The 23,862-nt window shown below is 40.7% G+C and overlaps 1 protein-coding gene across 1 annotated transcript in view; it reads left to right on the top strand.

The window, feature by feature from the left end:
• Positions 1-20,002, top strand: part of LOC144226736 (lipoxygenase homology domain-containing protein 1-like) — a gene marked incomplete at its 5' end in the record, with an annotated part of 224,823 nt that extends 204,821 nt beyond the window's left edge. Inside the window, 3 exon segments of the mRNA XM_077758257.1 lie at positions 1,295-1,373; positions 9,365-9,446; positions 19,858-20,002. Of these exon segments, the coding sequence (XP_077614383.1) occupies positions 1,295-1,373; positions 9,365-9,446; positions 19,858-19,987 (291 nt within the window).
• Positions 20,003-23,862: the final 3,860 nt, after the last annotated feature.

Raw genomic sequence — 23,862 nt, 5'->3', positions numbered from 1 at the left:
ATGATAACACCAAGCATGAGTAGCCTGTGGAGCACCTTGACCTCTCTTACACAGGGTGGGCACAGTGTGCGATGCTATAAGCATTCTGGGAAAGTAGATGATCTACAAATGCTCTATAACCCAGCAGTTCCCCAACAGAAATGGACACGTATATACACACAAAGGTGTATACAAGAATGTTCTAAGTGGTGTTATTTGTAATACTTCACACCCAGAAACAATTATTATCCATAAGTAGTAGAATGGGTAAATACTATGGAATAACATTCAGTAATGAAAAGGAATAAACTGCTGTTAAACAAAGTGGTATGGATGTATTCCTCAAAGGTTGGGTGAAACAAGCCAGGCAGAAGGAGAACATTCTGAAATACTTCTATTTATGATCCTGGATGAATTAAAAGTCGGGACAGTGGTTACCACTGGGGGAGATTATGACTGTGACAGGTGGGATGTCTTGGGGTGCTGTTAATATTTTATTGTTTGCATGAATATGTGTGCTGAGTGTGTGGTTTTTGTTTTTTTTTTTAGTTTATTTATTTTTGAGAGACAGAGAGTGAGTGGGGGAGGGTCAAGAGAGAGGGAGAGAGAATTCCAAACAAGCTCCGTGCTGTCATCACGGTACCTGATGTGGGGCTTGAACCCACAAACCATGAGATCATGACCTGAGCTGAAACCGAGTCTGACGCTTAACTGACTGGGCCACCCAGGCGCCCCAAGTGTGTTGTGGTTTTCAATGTGTCTGCTTTATAACTAGTTAATAGTTTATTTTAAAACTTTATTTGTATGTGAATTCACATGTAGATATTGTGATGCCTAGTTTATTTAGAAACAAAAGCTACTGGGAGACAAACACTAGAGGTGGAGAAAGTACAGTGTGGAGGCAGACTGCCTGGGGCTGATTCCTGGCTTCGTCCCTCACTAGACATTGACCTTGGGCAAGTAATTGAACTCTGTATGTCCTTTCTCTTTAACTGTAAAATAAGACAGTGAGTAGTACTTCCTGGGTTGTTCTGAGGATAAAATATAAATGTTATGATGTATTTAAAAATCTTTATCTGGTTTGTTTAGACTGTATTATTGAGGAGGGCAAAAATTATATTACCTGCTTGTATATGGTTCACAATGTATAGTGTAGGAGTTTGCCTATAAAAAAGTAAGTGGTAATTTTTTATAGTAGTAGTAGTAATAATAATATAGCATTATAGTAATGAGCTAATATAGTACTAATAATGCAATTGTTTTCCTAGAGAAAGGAAATCTCCTGATGGCCATTCCATGTATTTTTATTGTACAGGTTGATATTTTTTCCATCGAGGCTGTGTCTCTTGGAAAACTGAAGAAAGTTCTGATTAGTCACGATGGGACAGGTCCAGGTAAGATTTGTTTTCTTGGTAAGGAGTTTGTTTTGAAAATTTATTAAAAGCAGCATAAAAGGAAGGTAAAAGAAAAGGTGAATGTACGGGTCATGTAAAATTGAGATGAGAAATAATTTGCTTTTAAGAAATTATGGTTAAGTGAGATTTTGTCAGATTAGGCTTATTCTGTGACTTAAAAAGCTCACTGCTATGTTGCTATGAAGGAAAGGCAAGAAGCTTTACTGTGTGCACACCCACACATAAAATTGCCACACCTACTAGGCAGTGTTCAAAATTGCATCTACCATGTTTCCTGCACACGTGTTTCTCCTGGGTTAACCCTACACTCTTCGGCAAACCAGCAACTTGAGAATCATTTTTGATTCCTCCTTTTTCTCCGTGCCTTCTACCCACATTGCTTAACTAGGCCCTGTCAATTCTACTTTATTAATACCATTATCTCTGGAAGAGTCATTCAACTCAAACTTTCATGGTTTTCTCTAGAACCCACTGCTAGAATACGATTGCATATAACTTCTATCATAGTACCAAAACCATTTATTACATTTATTTCTATACTACGTTTTTGCCTTCTGCTTGGTTTTGAGTTTTTTGAAGTCTGGTGTTACATTTTATTCATCCTTACTCTCTTTATTAGTATAGTGCTTAATAGTATGGATGTTTAATTAATGACCATTTATTGAACGAATGCCTTTACATCAATGAAACGATTTTGAGTAAAGCCCTTGGAAAGGAATGAGGAGAGCTTCAAAAGACCTTTGCAAGACAGAAGCGTGTTTATTCTGGATGCAAACCAAAGAGAAAGGAAGGAGGAAAGAGAAGGTAGCTGTGTTTAGATAGAAAATGGACAGATGGTAAAATGAGTTGAGGATCACATAGGGGAAATTGTTAGAAAGAAGCAGAAATAAGAAATTGAACAGAAAGACACAACATGCCACCTTCTCTACATGGTGTTGCTGCCGAGGGGTATGACTTCGGCATTATTTTCATGGTGGATGGAAACTGGCACCGTCCTGACTTTTTGCCAACTCCCCACCATACCCAGGTCGGGGATTCGCGGGACAGCTAACAAGAGGTGAGACTGGAAACTGGGCTGTGGACCAGACTGGAGCTGTTAGCAGAAACCTGTAGCTGTCCAGCCTCTTGTTTCTGAAAATTGTTTTGAGACTCCCGTTGGAGCTGAGGGAAGGAAGCCCCGAATATTGAAAGGAACAATGTTGAGGGACTGTGGATGCAAAGGTCACAGTACAGCAATCATAGGGATCTGTTGTGTGTGAGAGGAAGCAGAGTCAGGGACCTCTATGAAGGGACAAGCCAGCCATGTCAAGGCTGCTGGGTCATTACCGAGGCTAGTTGACATGGTATACAAAGAATAGATATGACAGAAGGAAAAACGAAAGAAACATCATGATTTTAAATATGTTGAAGGAGCTAAATTACTCACATAGAAAATGCTTTGGACTGAGGACATAACACATTTCCAAATATCAACATTTTTTCCAGTGAAGCATTGATCAATGAAATCTGTGCAGGTTTGGGATCGACTTCAGCTAAATCCTCAAGACTTTCCCCTCCCTTCCCATTTTTAAAAAGAGAAGCTACTTACCACATTATTCTTTTCACTTGAACGCAGTTATATCTATAGATATCTAATCTCAAATAGAAGCATAGAAAGCTTCAGGAAAGCCATACATTTTCAGCAAATCTTATAAAACTTCAGAATGTTTAGGGATTATCTGAGTATCTTAAAACAAACAAAACAGACTTTTGGGCCCACCCCAGAGATTCTGATCCAGTAGGTATTGAGTNTATGCTTTAAAATATATATATATATAACAATATAAATATATAATATATATTAAATAAATATATATATCATTTTATTACATATAAATATGTATATTTATATAGGCAGTTTAGGAGATTCTGATTCAGCTAGTTCTCAAAGCAGTCACTAATAAGGACCGCTTTCTTTTTTTATATTTTTTAATGTTTATTTCTTTTTGGAAGAGAGAGACAGAGCGTGGGTGAGAGAGGGGCAGAGGGAGAGACACACACACACAGAATCTGAAGCAGGCTTCAGGCTCCAAGCTGTCAGCACTGAGCCGGCCGTGGGGCTGGAACCCACGAACCGTGAGATCATGACCTGAGCCGAAGTTGGATGTGAACAGACTGAGCCACCCAGGCGCCCCTACAAGCACTGCTTTCTGATGTACGAGTTCTTTGCTGAGAGGCTGCTACGTGCCAGGCAAACATGAAGAAGAAGATGCAGGGGGTCGCTGCCCTCCCAGGCAGGGCCCAGTGGGGGCAGACACATTGAAATAAACAAGTGTAAGAAAATGCGAATCACAGTCTGGGAGCGACCCTCAGAGTCCTAAGGAACCTAAGGCCAGAGTAGTTAGCATAGTTCAGAAGAACATGAAGTCCTCCCAAGAATAGAAGAAAATGTGGTAGACCAGGAGTGATAGCTGAGTTGGTGGTACTTGGAAATCTTGATGGTTTTCTCGGACTGACGGGATTAGACTACAGGAAACAGGAAATGGCATTTAGGGAGGCTGAAAGGACAGGTCTACCTCCAAGATACCGAAGGTTCTCTTCCAGACCCCTGCAGTAAAGCATTACTGCAAGACAGTGAGTCAAAGGGATGTTTTTGGCTGGCCAATGCATAGAAAAGTTCTGTCTACGCTACACTGTAGTTTATGAAGTCTGCTGTATATAGCATTATGTCAAAGAAAACAATGTTTGTACCTTAAGTAAAAAATAGTGCTAAAAAATGCTAACCATTGTTTGAATTTTCACTGAGTAGTAGCTGCTGATCACAGATCGCCATAATGAGTATAATAATAATGAAAAAGTTTGAAATATTATGAATGTCACCAAAACGTGACACAGACATGAAGGGAGCAAATGCTGTTGGGAAAACGGTGCAGACAGATGCGCTCCGTGCAGGTCGCTAGAAACCTTCAATTTGTAAAAACTGCAGTATCTGCAAAGTGTAATAAAGCATAGCACAATAAAATGAGGTTTGCCTGTAATTACTTTAACATGGTTTTTAAATTATTTAAACTATCCTTCCTGTGTTCTGCAAACTCTTTTCATTAAAGGGAAAAAAATGCCATCATAGAGTATCTAGGCTATGTTTTCCTTTCTTTTCTTTGCAAAATTTGTATTGTGTCTGGTCCACTGACCCACCACGCAAGTTAATCGTAGAGCGTTATGGATACCAGTGTCCTACTTGCGTCACAGCATCCATCCTTCTCCCCCAAAGTAAACATCCTGAGATTTTTTCTTTATCATTTCTTGGTATGTTCATCCTTGCCTTTAAAAAAAAAAAAAAAAAAGAAAGCTCTAGGGATGCCTGGGGGGCTCAGTCATTTAAGCTTCTGACTTTGGCTCAGGTCATGATATCACGGTTTGTGGGCTCGTGGGTTCGAACCCCGCGTCCAGCTGTGCTGACAGCTCGGAGCCTGGAGCCTGCTTCAGATTCTGTGTCTCCCTCTCTCTGTGCCCCTCCCTTGCTCATGTTCTGTCTTTCTCTCTCTCAAAAATAAATAAACATAAAAAAACAAAACAAAACAATGAAGACTCCCTTAACTGGGTAGGCATCCTTGAAAATACTTTTGATGGCTTTTGTGCTTTGTATACATTGTGATGCACTGTGTGAAGTCTTATGTGATTTGATATTTGTGTTTTTCACTCAAGATCGTGTTTCTAAGATTCTTTCACTTTCTGGTGTGGTGCTCTGGATAATTTTTTCATGACTGTAATATGCTAGTGCATGATTGCACGTAATGAGCTTATTCGTCTGGCTGGCCCAGACTGAAGTCGGCATTCTTATGCATGTCTCCCAGCACGTGGAAGCAGTTCTCCAGGGCGGTGGCTCCCAGAGGGGGGCGACTGTGCCTCCCCGAGGGACATGTGGCGATTTCGGGAGTGTTTTTGGGTGTCACACTGGGAAGGAGGTGCTACCAGTACCCGGTGGGTAGAGGCCTGGGATGCCCAGGATGGCCCCACAACAAAGAATTGCCTGGGCCAGCATCTCAGTACTGCGGAGGCCCAGAAGCCCTGCTCAGAGCAAACCCATGGAAGTTCATCGCTGGCTCAAAAACTATGATTATATTCAGCGTTTAACATAAACCGTGTTTTCAAAAGTGATTTTACTAAGTTTTAGCTACAGCGTGTAAGAATTTCTTTTGGGTCATAGTCTCACAGACACCTGGCACACTGGAGTTGTACAGTAATAATGTACATTGTGTAATAAGTTCCCTCACTGCGCTCCTAATTTGCATTTCCCTGATTCTTATGAACTGTGAGTTAGCTCGTGTCCTTCTTTCCTCCCTCCCTTCCTCCCTCTCTCTCTCTTTCCTCCTTTCCTCCCTCCCTCACTTCCTTCCCTCCCTTCCCTCCCTTCCTTCCTCTATTGAATTTCCTCTTCTGTAGAAATACATGTTCTTATCCATAATATTTACGGTAAAGGCAAAGCGTGTCTGTTTTAAAAATTGCTCAGGGGGCACCTGGGTGCTCAGTCGGCTGAGTGTCCAACTTCGGCTCAGTTTATGACCTTGCAGTTTGTGAGTTCGAGCTCCATGTCGGGCTCTGTGCTGACGGCTCAGAGCCTGGAGCCTGCTTCGGATTCTGTGTCTCCCTCTCTCTCTGCCCCTCCCCACTCACACTCTGTCTCTCTCTCTGAAAAATAAAAAAAACTTTTAAAAGAGTTTAAAACAGCTCAAAAAGGTTTTAAAAAGACAGAAGCTTTTTTCACACTATGGCAGCAGTTCCAAAGTGAGTAGTTATGATGGGTCTGCTCTAGCCAAGGCATTAGGGACCCAGCGTCCTTGCATTTTGTTATTACACCACCACCTAGAACTCTTCCTCTTTTGCGTGGTCAGAGCTGGTCACAGCACGTGGAGAAGGGAGAAAATCCCTGACAACTGTCTTTCAAGCAGGTCAGGTGGAAACTGCCCACACTACTTCCAGTCACATCCCGTTACTGAGAAATTAGGTATCTGGTTGGCTCCAGCTGCAAAGCCCTTCCAGGAAAAAAGGCTCTAGCATCGCAGCGCTGGGAGAAGGGGGCAGCAGTGAGCAGTTACCACCACAGGATCTTGTCAGCATGTGGTATATTTTGATAAACTGAAATTTCTAATCTTAATGTCTCTCCCATTTAACAATTTGGTATTTTTTTCTAATGATCAGATTTTATATCTTCAGAAAGACTTCTCTACCCATGGGGTATCCTATAGATAGACGGAGATAGATAATTGATAAATAGATATTCATATATATGTGTATATATTTATATAAATATACACACATAGAAATATAAAGTCTTGTTTGTAAGATTTAGATACTTAACCCACCTGTAGTTGGTTTCTGTGTATAACACAAGGATATCATTCACTTTATTTTTCCCACATGGCTAAGCAGTTGTACCATAATGATTTAGCATCTATTCTACCTTTTCCTTCTCCTTTTCTACAAAGTCATCTTTCAGTATAGGCAGTTTTTACTTTGCACGGTTTCTGCATGCACAAATTTCAGTGACAGTGATTTATTTATTTATTTTTAACATTTATTTACTCTTGAGAGGTGGGGAGGGGCAGAGAGAGGAGGAGACACAGTGTCTGTCAGTGAAGAGCCCAACGTGGGGCTTGAACTCACGGATCGCGAGATCATGACCTGAGCTGAAGTTGGACGCTTAACTGACTGAGCCACCTGGGCGCCCCTCAGTGACAATGAATTAACACAAGTCCCTCAACAACATAGTTCAAGTTTCAGTTGCCACGATATACTAACTGTAATTGAAGGAACTACACCCTTCACTGTCAGCTCTTCAGCCCACAAAATCACTGTGTACATAACAGATGCACATCTCCACCCATGACCAACCATTTCATGTCTTTCACAGTCTGTCACACAATTCATGCACAGACAGCAAAGCTTGTAGTAGTATTGACTCCTTGCGTCCCAGTGATATACCCATCTGACATTTTATAAAAATGTACAGTTCAAAGATACAAGCACATCAAAATAATAAAAGTGGTAATGCCGGGAAGGAAGTTCAAAGCAAACATACATGGAGTTCAAGAAGAAACATCTGACTGAGGTGATATTGAAACTCTCACCATCTGAGACTTTAGATAAGCAGCCTAAGGAACTTATGACCATAAATCAGGGTGACAGAAAGTTTGAACATGTCCCAGAGGAGGTGATGTTGGTAAAAACTTTCCATTAAAGGAACTCTCAGAGATATTTTATGACCTTGGAAGCACAGAGGGTAAAACATGGGAAGCTGATGGAAACCTAGACAGGAGTTAGACAATTTGCCAGGGTGTAGAAAAGACGTGTGCTCTTTATTGCGAGTTATGCGATGAGAGAAAGAAGGCAAGCACCATTCAGACTACTCTTGATAAGGTGTTTTTTGTTTTATAACAAAGAACTACACCTTTTAATAATCTGTTTCTAATGTTTTCATGCAGCGTACTAAATATTGGTGTTGCTATTTTTTTCATTTTCCTATCCATTTATAACCAACAGTAAGGGGGTTTGGGATGTTTTGGCAAAAATGTTTAACAAGCGAACAGTCGTCATTTTCTTCCTTGATGAAGATGGTGTTCCCAGCGAGCAGTGCTTCATACACTTCTGCACCAAGAGCAAAGCAGAGACTTCCTGCAATGAGTTTGTGTAGATGCATAGGTCAATTCTGGGTGCTTTCTCCCATTCCATCAGTCACTTTATCTATGCCAACACCAATTCTCTATTGTCTTAATTAGTATAGATTTATAATAAATAGCGATAATTGGAAGGATGAATCACTTACCTTACCCTAATTCAGGAGTGCCTCGGGCTTCACACATCCATACACGGTTTATCATTCGCTTATCAATTTTCTTGTAAAACTCTAGGGTGAGTTTGATTTAATTATATTCCGATTTTAGATTAGCTTGAGAGAAACTGACATCTCTATAATTTCTGTACTCTCACAAATATGGAAGAGCTCTTTATTTATGTCTTCTTGGCTGTTATTCTTGACATTCAGATAATATTTCTATAAATTACACCACAGCTGTTTTTAGATTTATCCCTACATTCTTAAATTTTTATAGCAATGCAACATGGTAGCTCTTGTTGAGTTATGCTTCTTAGCTCTTCTTTTCTGGTCAATAGAAATGTAATGGACTTTTACACATTTATTTTGTAACTATTCTTTTTCATCTCTCACTATCTTTTGCAGCTTCTTGTGGTTGTTAATTTAGAAAGTCACATTATACATGAGTAATGACAGTTCTGTTTCTTCTTTTCCAACACTTACTACTTTTCATTCCCTTTCCTTCCTTTTTTTCTTTCTTTCTCTTTTCTCTTTATTTAATTGCATTGACAAATGCAGTAATCTGTGATAATTTCTAGATTTTCACCACTGAAAGTGATAATTATTGTGACTTTACATGATGATTTAAATATATCAATCCTCTAGGAGCACCTGTGTGGCTCAGTCAATTAAGCAGCAGACTTTGGCTCAGGTCATGATCTCGCGGTTCATGAGTTCCAGCCTGGCATCAGGCTTTGTGCTGACAGCTCAGAGCCTGGAACCTGCTTCGTATTCCGTGTCTCCCTCTCTCTCTGTACTTACCCCACTCACCATTTCTCTCTGTCTCTCAAAAAATGAACAAATGTTAAAAAATTTAAATATATTAATCTTCTACAAATAATGTACTGAAATAAATTTATGTGAATTTATTTATTTTTGCTCTTGGCCTTTAAATGCTTTTTAAAAAATTTAGAGGGTTTGTGTCCCTGATAGGGAACCTTCTCTTTTCCTTTGCCTCTACTGCTCTGAATACTCACACTTTCATTTCTCTTATGGTATAATTTCGATGTGTGTAGTTTTGTACCCAAATTTGGACATTTGGAAGGTCTCTGAATAAAATCACAATGTAGTACATTTGATGCTAAAGAATCAAAATGATCTCCTTTGTCAATTTAAACAGGTAATGGATGGTTCCTCGAGAGTGTTGTTGTTAAGTCCGAAGAGGAAGATGGCAATCAAGAGGTGCTGTTTCCATGCAGTCGGTATGCTGTTACTTAATTCCTCACGACGGTGCGAAATCGTACTCCCCTCTGTCCAATTCATTTCCGCCTGCCATCAGCAAGCTCCGCCTCTGGCCCTGCCTATCCATCTGGTCTCCTCCCTCCCTCCTTGAATACCAGAGCTGATGGCCTGCTCTCCTCAGCAGGCTGTTCCTTATCAGCGCTAGAAATTTTCCCTTTACTTGTACTATTTAATATTTTTTCTCTTCTGGAATAAGCACTGTGAGATGGAAAGAAAACTGGCTTAGGATTTAGAAAAGAGGTTCTTGATGCTAGTTCTGCAAACCCGGGGTGCTCCTCTCAACTGCCATGAGGTACAGTTCCTTCGTAGGTAAAATAGGAATAGTTCCTGTTCCTCACAACTCATTGGAACCATTTAAGCTCAAATGAAGTTTTGTGTCTGAGCAGTGAATTCTAAACCATTATTCTAATGTGGAGTAGATATGATATAAGTTAGGAGAATCAAGCTGCAAGGGCAGCTCCGTAACCTACAGGCTGCATACAGGTGTATCACTTACACTCTCTGAGTTTTCAAATTTTTATTTTTTTAAATTAAATTTTAGCTAACATACGGTGCAAAATTGACTTCGGGAGTAGATTTCAGTGATTCGTCACTTACATACAACACCCAGTGCTCATCCCAACAAGTGCTCCCTAATACCCATCACCCATCTAGCCCATCTCCCACCACCTCCCTTCGTCAGCTCACAGTTTGTTCTATATCATTAAGTCTCTTGTGCTTTGTTTCTCTCTCTTCTCTTCCCCCCACTTCCCATATGTTTTGTTTCTTAAATTCTACATATAAGTGAAATCATATGGCATTTCTCTTTCTCTGATCGACTTATTTTGCTTAGCATAATACATTCTAACTCCATCCATGTCATTGCAAATGGCCAAGATTTCATTCTTTTTTGATGGCCAAGTAATATTCCATTATATGTATGTATATATATGTGTGTGTGTTTGTGTATGTATACATATATATATATCGTACATACACACCAACAGTCCAAGAAGGCTCCTCTCTCTCTGCATCCTCTCCAAGCCTGTTGTTTCTCGTATTGTTAGTTTTAGCCATTCTGACAGATGTGAAGTGGTATCTCATCATGGATTTGATTTGTATTTGCCTGATGATGAGTGATGTTGAGCATCTTTACATGTGTCTGTTAGCCATCTGGATGTCTTTTTTGGAGAACTGTCTATTCATGTCTTTTGCCCATTTTTTAACAAAGTTAAAAATAACTTTGCCCATTTATTTTTGGGAGGTGTTGAGTTTGCTAAGTTCTTTATAGATTTTGGGTATAACCTATTAGCAGAGATGTAGTTTGCAAATATCTTCTCCCATTCTGTCAGTTGCTTTTTAGTTTTGCTGATTGTTTCCTTCACTGTGCAGAAGCTTTTTATTTTGATGAAGTCCCAATAGTTTATGTTTGCTTTTGTTTCCCTTGGCCTTCGGCAATGTGCCTAGTAAGAAGTTGCTCCTGCTGAACTCAAAGACATTCCTGCCTGTGTTCTTCTCTAGGATTTTAATGGTTTCCTGTCCTATTCTTTCCTGCTTTGGAATGCTTTTCTATTTCTTTGTGTCCTCTTCAGTTGTGTTCCATAGTTTTGTCCTCTTTCACAAGTGTTCTATAGTTTTCAGAGTACAGATATTTTACCTATTTGGTTGGGTTCATTACTAGATATCTAATTGTTTTGCTGCAATTGCAAATGAGATCAATTCCTTAATTTCTTTTCCTACTGCTTCATCATTGATACATAGAAATGGAACAGGTTGGGGGGCCTGGGTGGCTCAATTGGTTAGCGTCTGCCTTTGGCTCAGGTCATGATCTCATAGTCTGTGAGTTCGAGCCCCATGTCGGGGCTGACAGCTCAGAGCCTGGAACCTGCTTCAGATTCTGTGTCTCCCTCGCTCTCTCTCTGCTCCTCCCCTACTCGCACTCTGTCTCTCTCTCTCTCTCTCAAAAATAAATAAGCATTAAAAATGAAAAAGAAATGGAACAGATTTCTTCAGGTTGATTTTATATCCTGAAATTTTCCTGAATTCATGTATTAGTTCTAGCAATTTTGGGGGGGGTGTATTTTGGGTTTTCTACATCAAGTATGTCATCTGCCAATAGTGAAAGTTTGACTTCTTCCTTGTCAATTTGGGTGCCTCTTATTTCTTTTTGTTGTCTTATTGTGGAGGGTACGACTTCTAGTACTATGTTAAATAGTAATGGTGAGTGGAAATCCTTGTCTTGCTCCTGACCGTAGGGGAAAGGCTCTCAGTTTTTCCCCATTGAGGATGATATTAGCTGTGGGTCTCTTGTATACACACAGCCTTTATGATACTGAGGTATGTTCCTTCTGTCCCTACTTTGTTGAGGGTTTTTATCAAGAATGGATGCTGTATTTTGTCAAATGCTTTTTCTGCATCTATTAACAGGATCATATGGTTGTTATCTTTTCTTTTATTAGTGTGCTGTCTCACATTGATTGATTTGTGAATACTGAACCAGCTCTGCAGCCCAGGAATCAATCCCAGTTGATCATGGCAAATAATTATTTTAATGTATTGTTGAATTTAATTTGCTAGTATCTTGTTGAGAATCCTTGCCTCTATGGTCATCAAGGATAGTGGCCTGTAATTCTCCTTTTTAGGGGGGTCTTTTTTCTGGCTTTGGAATCAAATTAATACCCAGCTTCATAGCATGAGTTTGTAAGTTTTCCTTCCATTTCTATTTTTTGAAACAGTTTGAGAATAGGTATTAACTCTTCTTTAAATATCTGATAGAATTCCCCTGGAAGCCATCTGGGCCAGTACTATTGTTTGTTGAGAGATTTTTGAATACTGATTCATTTTCTTTGCTAGTTATCAGTCTGTTCAAATTTTCTATTTCTTCTTCATTCAATTTTGGTAGTTTATGAGTTTCTAGAAACGTGTCCATTTCTTCGAGATTGCCCAGGTTTTTTGGCGTATAACTTTCCATAGTATTTTCTTATAATTATTTGTATTTCTGTGTTGTTGGTTGTGGTCTCTCCTCTTTCATTTGTGATTTTATCTATTGGATCCTTTCTCTTTTCTTTTTGATAAATCTGGCTAGTGGGTTATCAATTTTGTTACTTCTTTCAAAAAATCAGCTCTTCATTTCATTGATCTGTTCTATTGCTCTTTTTGGTTCTATATCACTTATTTACACTCTAATCCTTAATATTTCCCTTCTTCTGCTGGCTTTAGGCTTTATTTGCTGTTCCTTTTCTGGATCCTGTAGGTGTGAGGTTAGGTTGTATATTGGGACCTTTCTTGCGCTTGAAATAGGCCTGAATTGCAATATACTTCCCTCTTAGGACCGCCTCTGCTGCCTCCAAAAGGATTTGGACTAACATTTTTTCATTGTCATTGTCTTCCATGTGCTTTTTAAATTTCTTTTTTAATTTCCTAGTTAACCCGTTCAATCTTCAGTAGTATGTTCTGTAACCTCCAAGTATTTGAGAGCTTTCCAAATGTTTTCTTGTGGTCGACTTCAAGTTTCATTGCATTCTGATCTGAAAATATCCATGGTATGAGCTCAATCTTTTTGTACTTATCGAGGGCTGACTTATGACCCAGTTTGTAGTCTGTTCTGGAGCATGTTCCATGTGCACTTGAAAAGAATGTGTGTTTTGCTGCTTTATGATGAAATGTTCGGAATATGCCTGTAAGTCCATCCATTCCAGTGTGCCACTCAAAGCCATTATTATTTTCTTGTTGATTTTCTGCTTAGAGGATGTGTCCATTGCTGTAAGTGGGTTGTTAAAGCCCCCCACTATTATTGTATTATTATAAATGAATTTCTTTATGTTTGTTATTAATTGGTTTATAAATTTGGGTGTTCAAGTTGGGAGCATAAATATTTACAATTGTTAGATCTTGATTGATAGACTAATTATAATATAATGCCCTTCTTCATCTCTTGTTACAATCTTTGTTTTAAAATCTAGTTTGTCTGATATAAGTTTGGGTACTCCAGCTTTCTTTTGATGTCCATTAGCGTGATAGATGATTCTCCCTTCCCTTACTTTCTGGCTGGAGATGTCTTTTGGTCTAAAATGAATCTATTTTAGGCAGCATATACATGGATTATTCTTTATACATTCTGGTACCTTGTGTCTTTTAGTTGGAGCATTTAGTCCATTTACATTCAGAGTGATTATCGAAAGGTGTTTTATTGCCATTGTGTTACCTATAGAATTGGTATTTCTGGTAATGTTCTCTGGTCCTTTCTATTCTTTGTTGATTTTTTTCTTTTTTCTTCCATTCAGAGATTCCCCCATACAATTTCTTGCAGGGCTGGGTCAGTGGCCACCATTTCCTTTAGTTTTTTGTTTGTCTGGGAAACTCTTTCTCTCTCCTTCTGTTCTGAATGGTAGCCTTGCGGGTATGGAATATTTTTGGCTGCATATTTTTCCCACTCAGCACTTCGAATGTATCCTGCCACACCCCTCTCTGGCCAGCCAAGTTTCTGTGGACGGAACTGGTAGGACCCTGATCTGTTTTCCACTGCAGGTTACGGACTTTTTCCCTTGCCGCTTTTAGGATTCTTTCCTTGTCTGTGTATTTTGTGAATTTGACTATGATATGTCTTGGCAATGGCCAGCTTTTATTGAATTTAATGAGAGTTCTCTGTGCTTTTTTGAGTTTTGATGTCTGTGTCCTTTCCCAGACTAGGGAAGTTTTCAGCTTTAATTTGGTCACATAAACCTTCTGACCCTTTTTGTCTCTCTTCATCTTCTGGGACTCCTATGATACAAACATTATTTACATTTTAATAAATCACTATAAATGTACTTCCCTACATCTGCCTTCATGATCACAGAACTTTGTTTCCCTCTTCTTTTCAGCTTCATTATTTTACATAATTTTATCTTCTGTATGGCTCATTCACTCCTTTGCCTCATCCATCTTTGTTTTCATGGCCTCCATTCGGGTTTGTATTTCAGTTATAGCATGTTTAATTTCAGCCTGCCTACACTTTATTTCTTTTATCTGGTGTCCGCTATGCTTTTTTTCAAGCTCAGCTAGCATTCTTATAATCATTGTTTTAAATTCTAGTTCATACATCTTACTTATATCTGCATTGATTAAATCTCTGGATGTCATTTCCTCCTGTTCTTTCTTTTGAGGTGAATTCTTTTGTCTTGTCATTTTGGAGGAAGAACAAAAAACAATAACAGAATGAAATTAAAATTTTAAAATTTTAAAATCGAATAAAGGAAGCTAGATCCTAGGTGTGTTTTGGTCTGCTTATTAAGAGAAGCTTGACAAAAATAAAAGCGAGAAGAAGAGGAAAAAAATTAGAAAAAAATAATAAAATAATAATAAAGTAAAATAGTACATTTTGCTCTTTCTATATCCAAGAAACAAAAGAAAAGAAAACAATAACAAAAAAAAAAAGAATCAAAAAAAAAAAAAAACTGAAGGAACAAAAAACCCACATAAAGCTAGGTCCAGTATCCCCTAGAGCTGAAACTTTGCAGCAGTTTGTTGTCAGTAAACTAAGCTCATGGAAGGGATTTGTGCTAGTCTTCTTGGGGGAGGGGCCTGCTGCTCTGTTCTCAGGTCAACTTGCCCTAGTGGAGATGTACCTGAAAGGGTGCCGGAAATAAAGCTTGGTGAAACGGCTCCATTCTCCACTTGATGGCGCTGTTTAGCTCATTGTGGTTGGTGGGCTAATGGTGCCCAGAAAGACCCTATCACCTCTACCAAGTGCACTGAAAGCAGAGAAGTGCCTCTCCCCAAGCGACCCAGGGGGTCCTCAGACAGCATGGCGACCACCCCCAGGGCTCTGCCCTGCTTTCTCACTGGAGCATCACCAGGCGCTGACCTCTGAAACTTTAGGCTCTCTGCTCTGCTGTTTATAAAAACCTGGCATTTTTGAAACCCTCTCCTTTAACCCCAATCAGTGATTTTGGAGAATGGTTTTCTCGTGCAGTCCCCTGCACATGTTTTCATGCGCTCTCTCTAGGTGCTCTCAGGGGGAGTGTTTTCTTGTTCAAACCCCACGCACTGCTCTCTCTCTCTCTCCCTCTGTCTTTCTCCTCTCCAGGAAAATGGCTCCCTCCTCTCTGTGGCACCTCAGTTCTTCTCTCCCCCATTCATCTCACTGAACCTGTGCCTGCTGCATCCTTTCAATCTGATTATGCAGGTTGTTCTGTTAATCCTTGGATTGATTTCCTAGGTATTCAGAATGGTTTGATGTTGATCTCGCTGCGTTTGAGGCACAGATAAACCCAGGGTCCCCTTCCTACTCTGCCATCTTAACTCCTGCCCACCAGAAATTTTATGATAAAACTGTTTAAATCAGATCTACCTATTTTTGAAAGTTGTTATGAATATCAAATACATCCTAAAGCAAAGTGCACTACGAGTAGAAATTACAAAACTAATTGCCCCGCGTTATTAATTAATCTATAGAATATATTGATTCATTCATTTAGTCATTGTACAAATAGTAATTAACCACCTATCATATCAAGGAGTGGGGTCGATAAAGAGCTCCAGCAAAAAGGCTGGATCCTTTAACAGGATATGGTCCTTGCCTGAAAGGACTTAGTAGATGCCCACTTGAGAATGAACATTAACATTTGAAGGGCCGTGATAGAGGCCTGTGTGAGAGCTCATGTGCCAAAGTGGATGTCTATGTGATTGCACATTCCTTGAACCTAAAGAACTCATGCATTGTGTTCATCCATTTGTTCATCCATTGATGCATGCAGAAACCTTGCCTGCCTCCCAGGTATTGGACCCTGTGTCAAGTCCTGGATATATAGAGATAAAAAAATGAAGCATCCTTGTTTGAAGGAGCTCCCAGTTCATGCGAAGCTAAGGCAGGAACGATGTGGTACTAAGTGAAGCCAGAGAGCTGGGTGTGCTCTGGGTTTAGCAGGTGTTTGTACTGCCTCCTGAAGTGTTGTACACGCTTTCAGAGACAGAGAAACCCAGTCAGAAAGATGGAGTGGGCTTTCCCTTACAACAGTTGGAGTCCAGGAACTAGCGATTCTTTTGAAACTTAATAAGGAGTTGCGTTCTGTATGAACAAAATGGGTAACACTTCTGTGATTGTCTGTTTGTTTTCTTAACACACATCCATATAAAATGTGTTTGTGTCATAGTAGTTACTGCCATTGTATAACGTTCAAGCTCTGGAAAGAGACCCTGTATTTTTATTTTGTGCAAGAATTTTTTTTTATTAATAATGGGGAATGAAAAGAGCAATGCTTGAAGTTTTTCTGAACTGGCTTTGAATCACAACTCCTTCCCTGACTAGCTCTGGAAGCTTCGATTTGTTCTGATGTAAACTAGCAATAATAACACCTATTTTGCAGTGTTGTTTGAAGCCTTCACACAGTGTACGTAAAGTAATTGCAAAAGTGTCTCGTAATTATTAGCAGCTCCATGATGATAAATGTTACAGTAATAGAAGCAATTTTGAATTAACGAAAGCCTTAGATACAGGGCCAGACATGCAAATGAAGTCAAAAAGCTCACGTATTTCTAGATCGTATGTCACGTATTTAGAAGTCTCCAAATAATCTACTAACTTTTATCTTTAAAAATCTAGATATACATAGTCCAATAGGGCAGCCGCTAGCTACATATAGCTAATACATGTCAAGTAATTAAAATCAAACAAAATTAAAACTTCAGCTCCTGGGTTATACTAGCCACATTTCAAATTCTCGGTAGACACAGATGGTTAGTGGCTACTCTGTTGGCTAGCATATATACCACATTGGGTTCTCTATCACATCTAGATATTTGCTATCCTATGAAGATATGCTTAATATTATACAACATACAGGGGCACTTGGGTGGGTCAGTCGGTTAACTGTCCGACTTCGGCTCAGGTCATGATCTCACGGTTCGTGAGTTCGAGTCCCGTGTCGGGCTCTGTGCTGACGGACCCTGGAGCCTGCTTCAAATTCTGTCTCCCTCGTTCTCTGCCCCTGCCCCACTCATGCTCTGTCCCTCTTTCTCTATCTCCCCAAAATAAATAAACATTAAAAATTTTTTTAAAATATTATACAACATACTTTTATTGTTCTCTATGCTGTGGTAACTATGGAATAATACAAGGAGCAAATAAAAGGTTTGTAGTTTTATAAATTTTAAAAATCAAGAATCATCCAGAACAGATGATAATAGTCCTATCCTGCTCAGAGCTGAAATTAATTTTACCAGCAATACAAAGGAGTAGAAGTCAAGATGAAGGTGACTTCTTTCTTTAGGGCCTGCCAGCATTTTGGAATAATTACAAGCCTTGGAAATTGGATTTGTAAGGAAAAAAATAATACAAATGAAGATACTAAAATGTTTTATCTGCATTAAACTACATCACATTAAATACTGCACAAAGACATACCATTGCCCTGTTATCATCAACTGAACTGTAAGAGTATTAAGTTTCCCTTGTACATTCCTACTGAGGGCCCTTGGTTACATAAGTGAGGAAAGAGAGACATTTTTTTTCTATTTTCCCTTATAGGTGAAGAAACCATAAAACATTTAGTCTCAGGGTACCTGGGTGGCTCAGTCGGTTAAGCGGCCAACTTGGTCATGATCTTGCGGGTCGTGAGTTCGAGCCCCGCGTCAGGCTCTGGGGTGACAGCTCGGAGGCTGGAGCCTGTTTTGAATTCTGTGTTTCCCTCTCTGTCTCTCCCCTCCCCTGCTCACACTCTGTCTCTCAAAAATAAATAAATGTTAAAGAAAATTAAAAATAACCCAACATTTAGTCTCACAGCTCACTGACAGATGAGAAAAATGTCACCGGAAGAGATGAAACGATATGCATAAGTCATAGACGAGTCAGCAGGTGGGGTCACAGTCAGAGTGGGGTCTCTTGGTCTCTCGGTCCCTTGGACCCTTTGGGGAATTTTAATTTGGCGTCTCTCAATCTACTGCTCTCATTTTGTCAGCAGGATTTTATGCGTTACCCTCTAAGGAAGAGGCCCCTGTGCAAAGTACTCAGTTCACTATAAAGCTGATTTGTTAGAAATTCTACTGAGATTGTGGGTGTTTAGAAAACACAGGTTTTGCTAGTTTTCCCAGCATTGCTTTGCCATTTAAACTCAAGTCCCCTCCTACTTCTAAGAAGAGAACAGTCTCTGGAAAGGAAATTATTTAGGGCTTTATTGTGGAATGAAAAAAGCAAACGTAGAGGGTATTTACTCGGTTGTGGGCCCTCTGAGGTTTACACACCTGTCTTCTGTTTGTCCGGGAGACAATCAAGGAGTGCCCGTCCCCAGCATGTGGCGCACTCGTGCCAAGGAATGGGCTCCACGGTGCGGTCAGAGCTTCACCCAGGGGCTCCTCTGCTCCTCGCAGCCGACCTCCACTTGGCTCTGAGATACTTGTGGTTCACAGCTGAGGAAGCCGAGGAGCCCAGAGATGAAGTTTCTCACCCAATCGGGATCAGTGGGGTCAGCATTCCGCTCGAGGTGCGCCTATGTCTAGAACAGCACCGGCCCATGCGGGAGCCACCAGCTACGTGTCTGTTGAAGTCTCGAACCGCTCCTGTTCCTAGCTGAGATGTGATGTAAGTGTGAGGTACATATCAGAGATCACAGATGCAGAATGGACAAGAACGTATTCGTCTGTTCAGGCTGCTGTAACAAAATGCCACCGGCCGGACGGCTTAAACACCACACAGTTGTTTCTCACAGTTCTGGAAGCTGGAAGAGATCAGGATGCCTGCGGGGTTGGGTTCTGACAAAGGCCCTCCACCTGCTATGTTCTCGCGGGGTGGAAGGAGCGGGGGCTCTCTCTGGAGCCTTGTTTATAAAAGCATTAGTCCCATTCAGGAGGGACCACATGCCTTGAAGAACCTCCAACGAAGATTCAACATATGAGTTGGGGATGAGGAGGGGAACAAGCACTCACATCTTTTATGTGTATTAAAATGATAAATATTAATTTTACCCTTTTTATTTTTACTGTTCTTACATACACGGCTTTGTTAGATTTCTCTTAAAGAGTGCTATTCTAGAGTCTGAGGTTTTAGCCACTGTCTACACCTACCAGTCACACAAAAGGAGAGAAATAAAGGCTTCCACTAAGGGGATCTCAAAGGAAAAGTGTTTACAGATTTTATGAGATATTAGAGTATACGTAAAGTTACCATGGGACGTTCCTAAAATCTCACATGTCAGGATAAAGCAGTGTAACCTTCCAACCAGACTGTAGGACGAAGGTCTGCTGAAGTTACTCTCTGAAAGATCATTGGTATTTCGTGGAATCTTAAATAGTCTTTAAAATTTCTGTGCTTCTCCTGGAAAGCTTCTTTAAATCCTTTCCATATTTTATTTTCAGTACAAAGCAATGTGCCTTCTTCAAATTCTCTCATATGAATTATCTTCTCTCTTCCCATGGCAGATGGTTTGATGAGTACCAAGACGATGGCCGGACCGAACGAGAATTGTCCGCAGAAAGCGGCTACAGTGCAGGAGAGGTGGAGTCTGTGGCCTTGTGGGGCCAACGTTCCATGCCTTCAGAAGGCTGCTGATCAACAAATATCATATGTTTGCACGTATAGGAGGATTAGGAGGAACTTGACGGAGGAACAAGGGGGAGAAGAAGGGCAGAAATGGTGGGGGAAAGGGAGAGAAGCAAACCATGAGAGACTCTTGAATGCTGACAAAAACTGAGGACTGATGGATGTGGGGGGAGGGGGGGATGGGCATGGAGGAGGACACTTGTGGGGATGAGCACTGAGTGTTATGTGGAAACTAATTTGACAATAAACTATTAAAAAAAAAAAAAAAAAAGAAGGCTGCTGATCCGATGGTGGTAGTGTCTTTGCCCTTTCCTTATACTGAAGCAAACACCTGGGGAGGCTCAGCTTGTCTTACACACATCCTTTGCTTTTGAGAACTTCAACAGTTGGGAGAAGAATCAGCCAACAGCTGGTGAAGATCAGTCTATGGTAGCTGGGGTAGATGCCCACATTGTTTCTTCTTATGGGTGAAGGAGATGAGCACCCTTATTATGAGAAGCACTGAAGAATGTATAGAATTGTCGAATCACTATATTGTATATCTGAAACTAATGTAGCTCTGTATGCCTAGTGGAATTAAAATTCTTAAAAAGATTGTTTCTTCTCGGGGCACCTGGGTAGCTCAGTTGGTTGAGCGTCCGACCTCGGCTCAGGTCATGATCTTTCAGTCTGTGAGTTCAAGCCCTGCATCAGGTTCTGTGCTGATAGCTTGGAGCCTGGAGCCTGCTTCAGATTTGTGTGTCTCTCTCTCTCTGATCCTCCCCCTGCTCATGCTCTCTCTCTCTCTCTCAAAAACAAATAAACATTAAAAAATATATATGTTGTTTCTTCTCATTCTCTTTTTTCAGAAAATTTGACGCCTGCTGTTTACTGAAATATTTAGGTGGCCTTAAGTAGAAGGTAACTGGAGAGGTACATAACATTTGATTACTGTAAACCACTTTATACAACCTATGTTAGTTTTAAAGGGGAAGTCTTACTCTTAAATGACGGTATGTCTCTCTTAGCATTGGTGGTAATATAAAGAAGAAAATGTACAATGAAAACGATTGATTGGGTTAAATCACATTCTCACTGCACTTCATGCTGATTCCCATTGACTTGGTCTTTTGAGAGCTGGTCGCTGGGGCAGTGGGAGACAGTCAGCGAGCGCCACGCAGGGGACACATACGAAGGCGGACATCTTCTAGCCATGTGTCGCTTTTCTCAAGCGGCCTCAAATACGTGTTAACTCGGTGTCACAGGCAGCTCCTCTTAACCATTCAAATTGTCCCATGTGATAAAACCACGTGCCAGTGTAGGAGGGGCAATGGGCTGGCTTTGGTGTCAAAGAGCCCTGTGTTTGAATCTAGGTTCTGCCATGGCAAAGTGGATAGTTTTATCGCATTTTGCAGATGAGGGAGCCGAAACTTGGAGAGGTCTGCTTGAGCTCAGAGAATGAAATAAGTAGGACAGCGGAATTTGAACCCTGGGGTCTTACTCCACAGCCCACCCCCCACATGGTGGCCCTGTTCCTCCTGGCCTTCCTCCCCAAGTTTTTAGGTATCTGTGAGATCATACAGGATGGTCCCAAGCCCTCAGATCTTGCACACCGCCTTCATGTTCTTGTCATACGCAGGTGACACCGGTACCATTATACACTTAACGTAGTTTTTCATTAAACTCTTTAAATCCGGTTATTTGGGGGTGGGGGGAACTTAGCCTCCTTCTAAACTATATTCATAATATCCATGAAATCATTGATGCTGTCACACTTTTCCCTAAAGCACATAAAATGAATTCATATCTAACAAAAATTTTAGGTCAGTCTACATGCTACCTAAAATCATCTTACAAACGTGCAGTGGTCGTGGTATAGGGTGATCAGTAAATAATGTTTCAATAAATGGAAGCCATTTTTGTCACGGTTAACTTTTTACCAGTCGGTGACTAAGGACTCCTCCATTCCTTAGAAATGGTACATTTTGCATCAAAGTTTGAAAACACATCAAGAATAGAGCTTTGGTGATTTGAAGTTAAAAGCAGTTGTTTCATTTTTCCTAAAGTGATCAACAGAGCGTCTTAGGGGTAAGAAGAGCTGGTACGTTCCAGAAGGCTGTGGGCAATGTGACGAACCTCCTCTAGCCCTTCCTGACACTATTGCGCTGTGCTCAGCACAAGGCAGGTGGTGGATAAACACGCTCATTTATTAAGCAGAGCTGTTAAGCTCCTCTCGTGTGCCAGACGCAGAATCAGGCACTGGGGATAAACTGGCAAACAGCTCGGTCATCTTCTCTGCCCTCACAGGGCCTTCCGTCGTGGAGGGAAACTAAGCGAGCAATGCGCAATTAAACACAGATCAGTACCACTCATTGCTAAGCTGCCAACTCACTGGAGGTAGAGATCACCTCCAGTGCATAGTCAGTTCTTAGCAACCTGCCTGACTCACTGTCAGGGCTCTGTGTCTATTAAATGCATGAATCATCCCTGCCTTAAATTACAATACACCTCTTAAGTGATTAGTATATTAAAGTATATCTGAATCAGCTCAGATCTGTATGGAATAAATACAAATAATTACACTCGACTCCTCTCTTTTTACAAGCCTTTCTCTGACAGTATATCGCAATACTGAACACGGTCCTGCCCCGGGGTCCCCCAGCACACAGAGGGGAGTTGGGATGTGTCCCAATTCTATCCAGCTGCAGATTTACAGCCCTTCTCCAGAGAGGGGAGGTGGTGTGAATACTAAGTCGATCCATTTTGTGTCGATTCTTGTTTACTTCCTTATCATAGTGCTCATTCTCCCGGACATGGTCCAGATTCTAGGCTCCCTCAGCCTAACCCCTTTACCTAATGGGCTCACTCTGAAAACTGCAAACAGGAGAGAGAAACCATATTTATTGCTGAGTTTGCTGAAAAGACAAAAAATTACCAGAGTACCTAGCACAAAGAAGGCAAATGGATTCTTAAAGTTTTCGTGGGAAGAAGTTTCTATTGCCTGTGGAGAGAATGGTGTAAACCCTGCATCCAGAAGGCTGCCATGTGTATTCCTTGGAAATGTTGGAGAATGGAAAACAAGTGCAAAAACAGAGGCCGAACCCAGAGTGTGGCTCATTTCATGGGAAGCCTCACTTGTCTAGCACAACCCTGGCATTTTCTCACGTTTTCCTGTTTCTTGGGTAAAGTCAAGAGGGGGTGAAGAACACTTCTATCTTGATGGGATAAGCAGCAAACTGTAGTAATGGCTCCATGATGATGTGGATGGTCTTCAGGGTCTAACGTGCTTTCATACAAACTCCTCAAGCCGACTCAAGTGAATCCTTAAGTGATGCATTTGTTATATCAAAGGATAATGCAACTTCTTTGTGACTCTAGATAATATACATCTTGGAGAGCTACCTTCATTGTTCTTTAATAGGGAGAGAGGCTTTCCAGAAAGCCAGCCAGAGTTAGGGTTACTTCACAGTTATCCGGACTGATAATGCTTTTGAATGGTTACATTTTAAATTCCTAGAAGCACAGAAACACAGCAAAGCAGGGGCCCCCTTCATGATGACGTTTTTAAACAGGAGGTACATTTTAATTCCCTTAAGGCAGGGGACTGAAATGTAGTAAAGACCCTTGAGTTCAGGAATTAACCTTGACTCTACCACAGTGAGTCTGAGGCCTTAGGAGAATCACATCAGCTTCCTGGGCTCTCTCTTCCTGCCTCTGGGACTGAGGCTGCAGAAGACCAATTAAACTGATTAGTAAGTTTCCAAATATGTAAAAAAAAGGATTGTAAAGTAAACATGAACATTTGCAAGCTCAGCCCTATCAAGTGATTGGCACCTTGCAAATACACCGTTCTCCCGGCCTTTACCCGTGTTGTTTGGTTTGCTTGAAAGGTACTTCCCTCCTTG

This window comes from Crocuta crocuta, unplaced genomic scaffold (genome assembly GCF_008692635.1).
Source record: "Crocuta crocuta isolate KB4526 unplaced genomic scaffold, BGI_CrCroc_1.0 scaffold338, whole genome shotgun sequence".
In the NCBI taxonomy this organism is placed as follows: Eukaryota; Metazoa; Chordata; class Mammalia; order Carnivora; family Hyaenidae; genus Crocuta; species Crocuta crocuta.
Note: the sequence above shows the minus strand (reverse complement) of the source record. Positions and strands in the feature narration are given on the sequence as shown.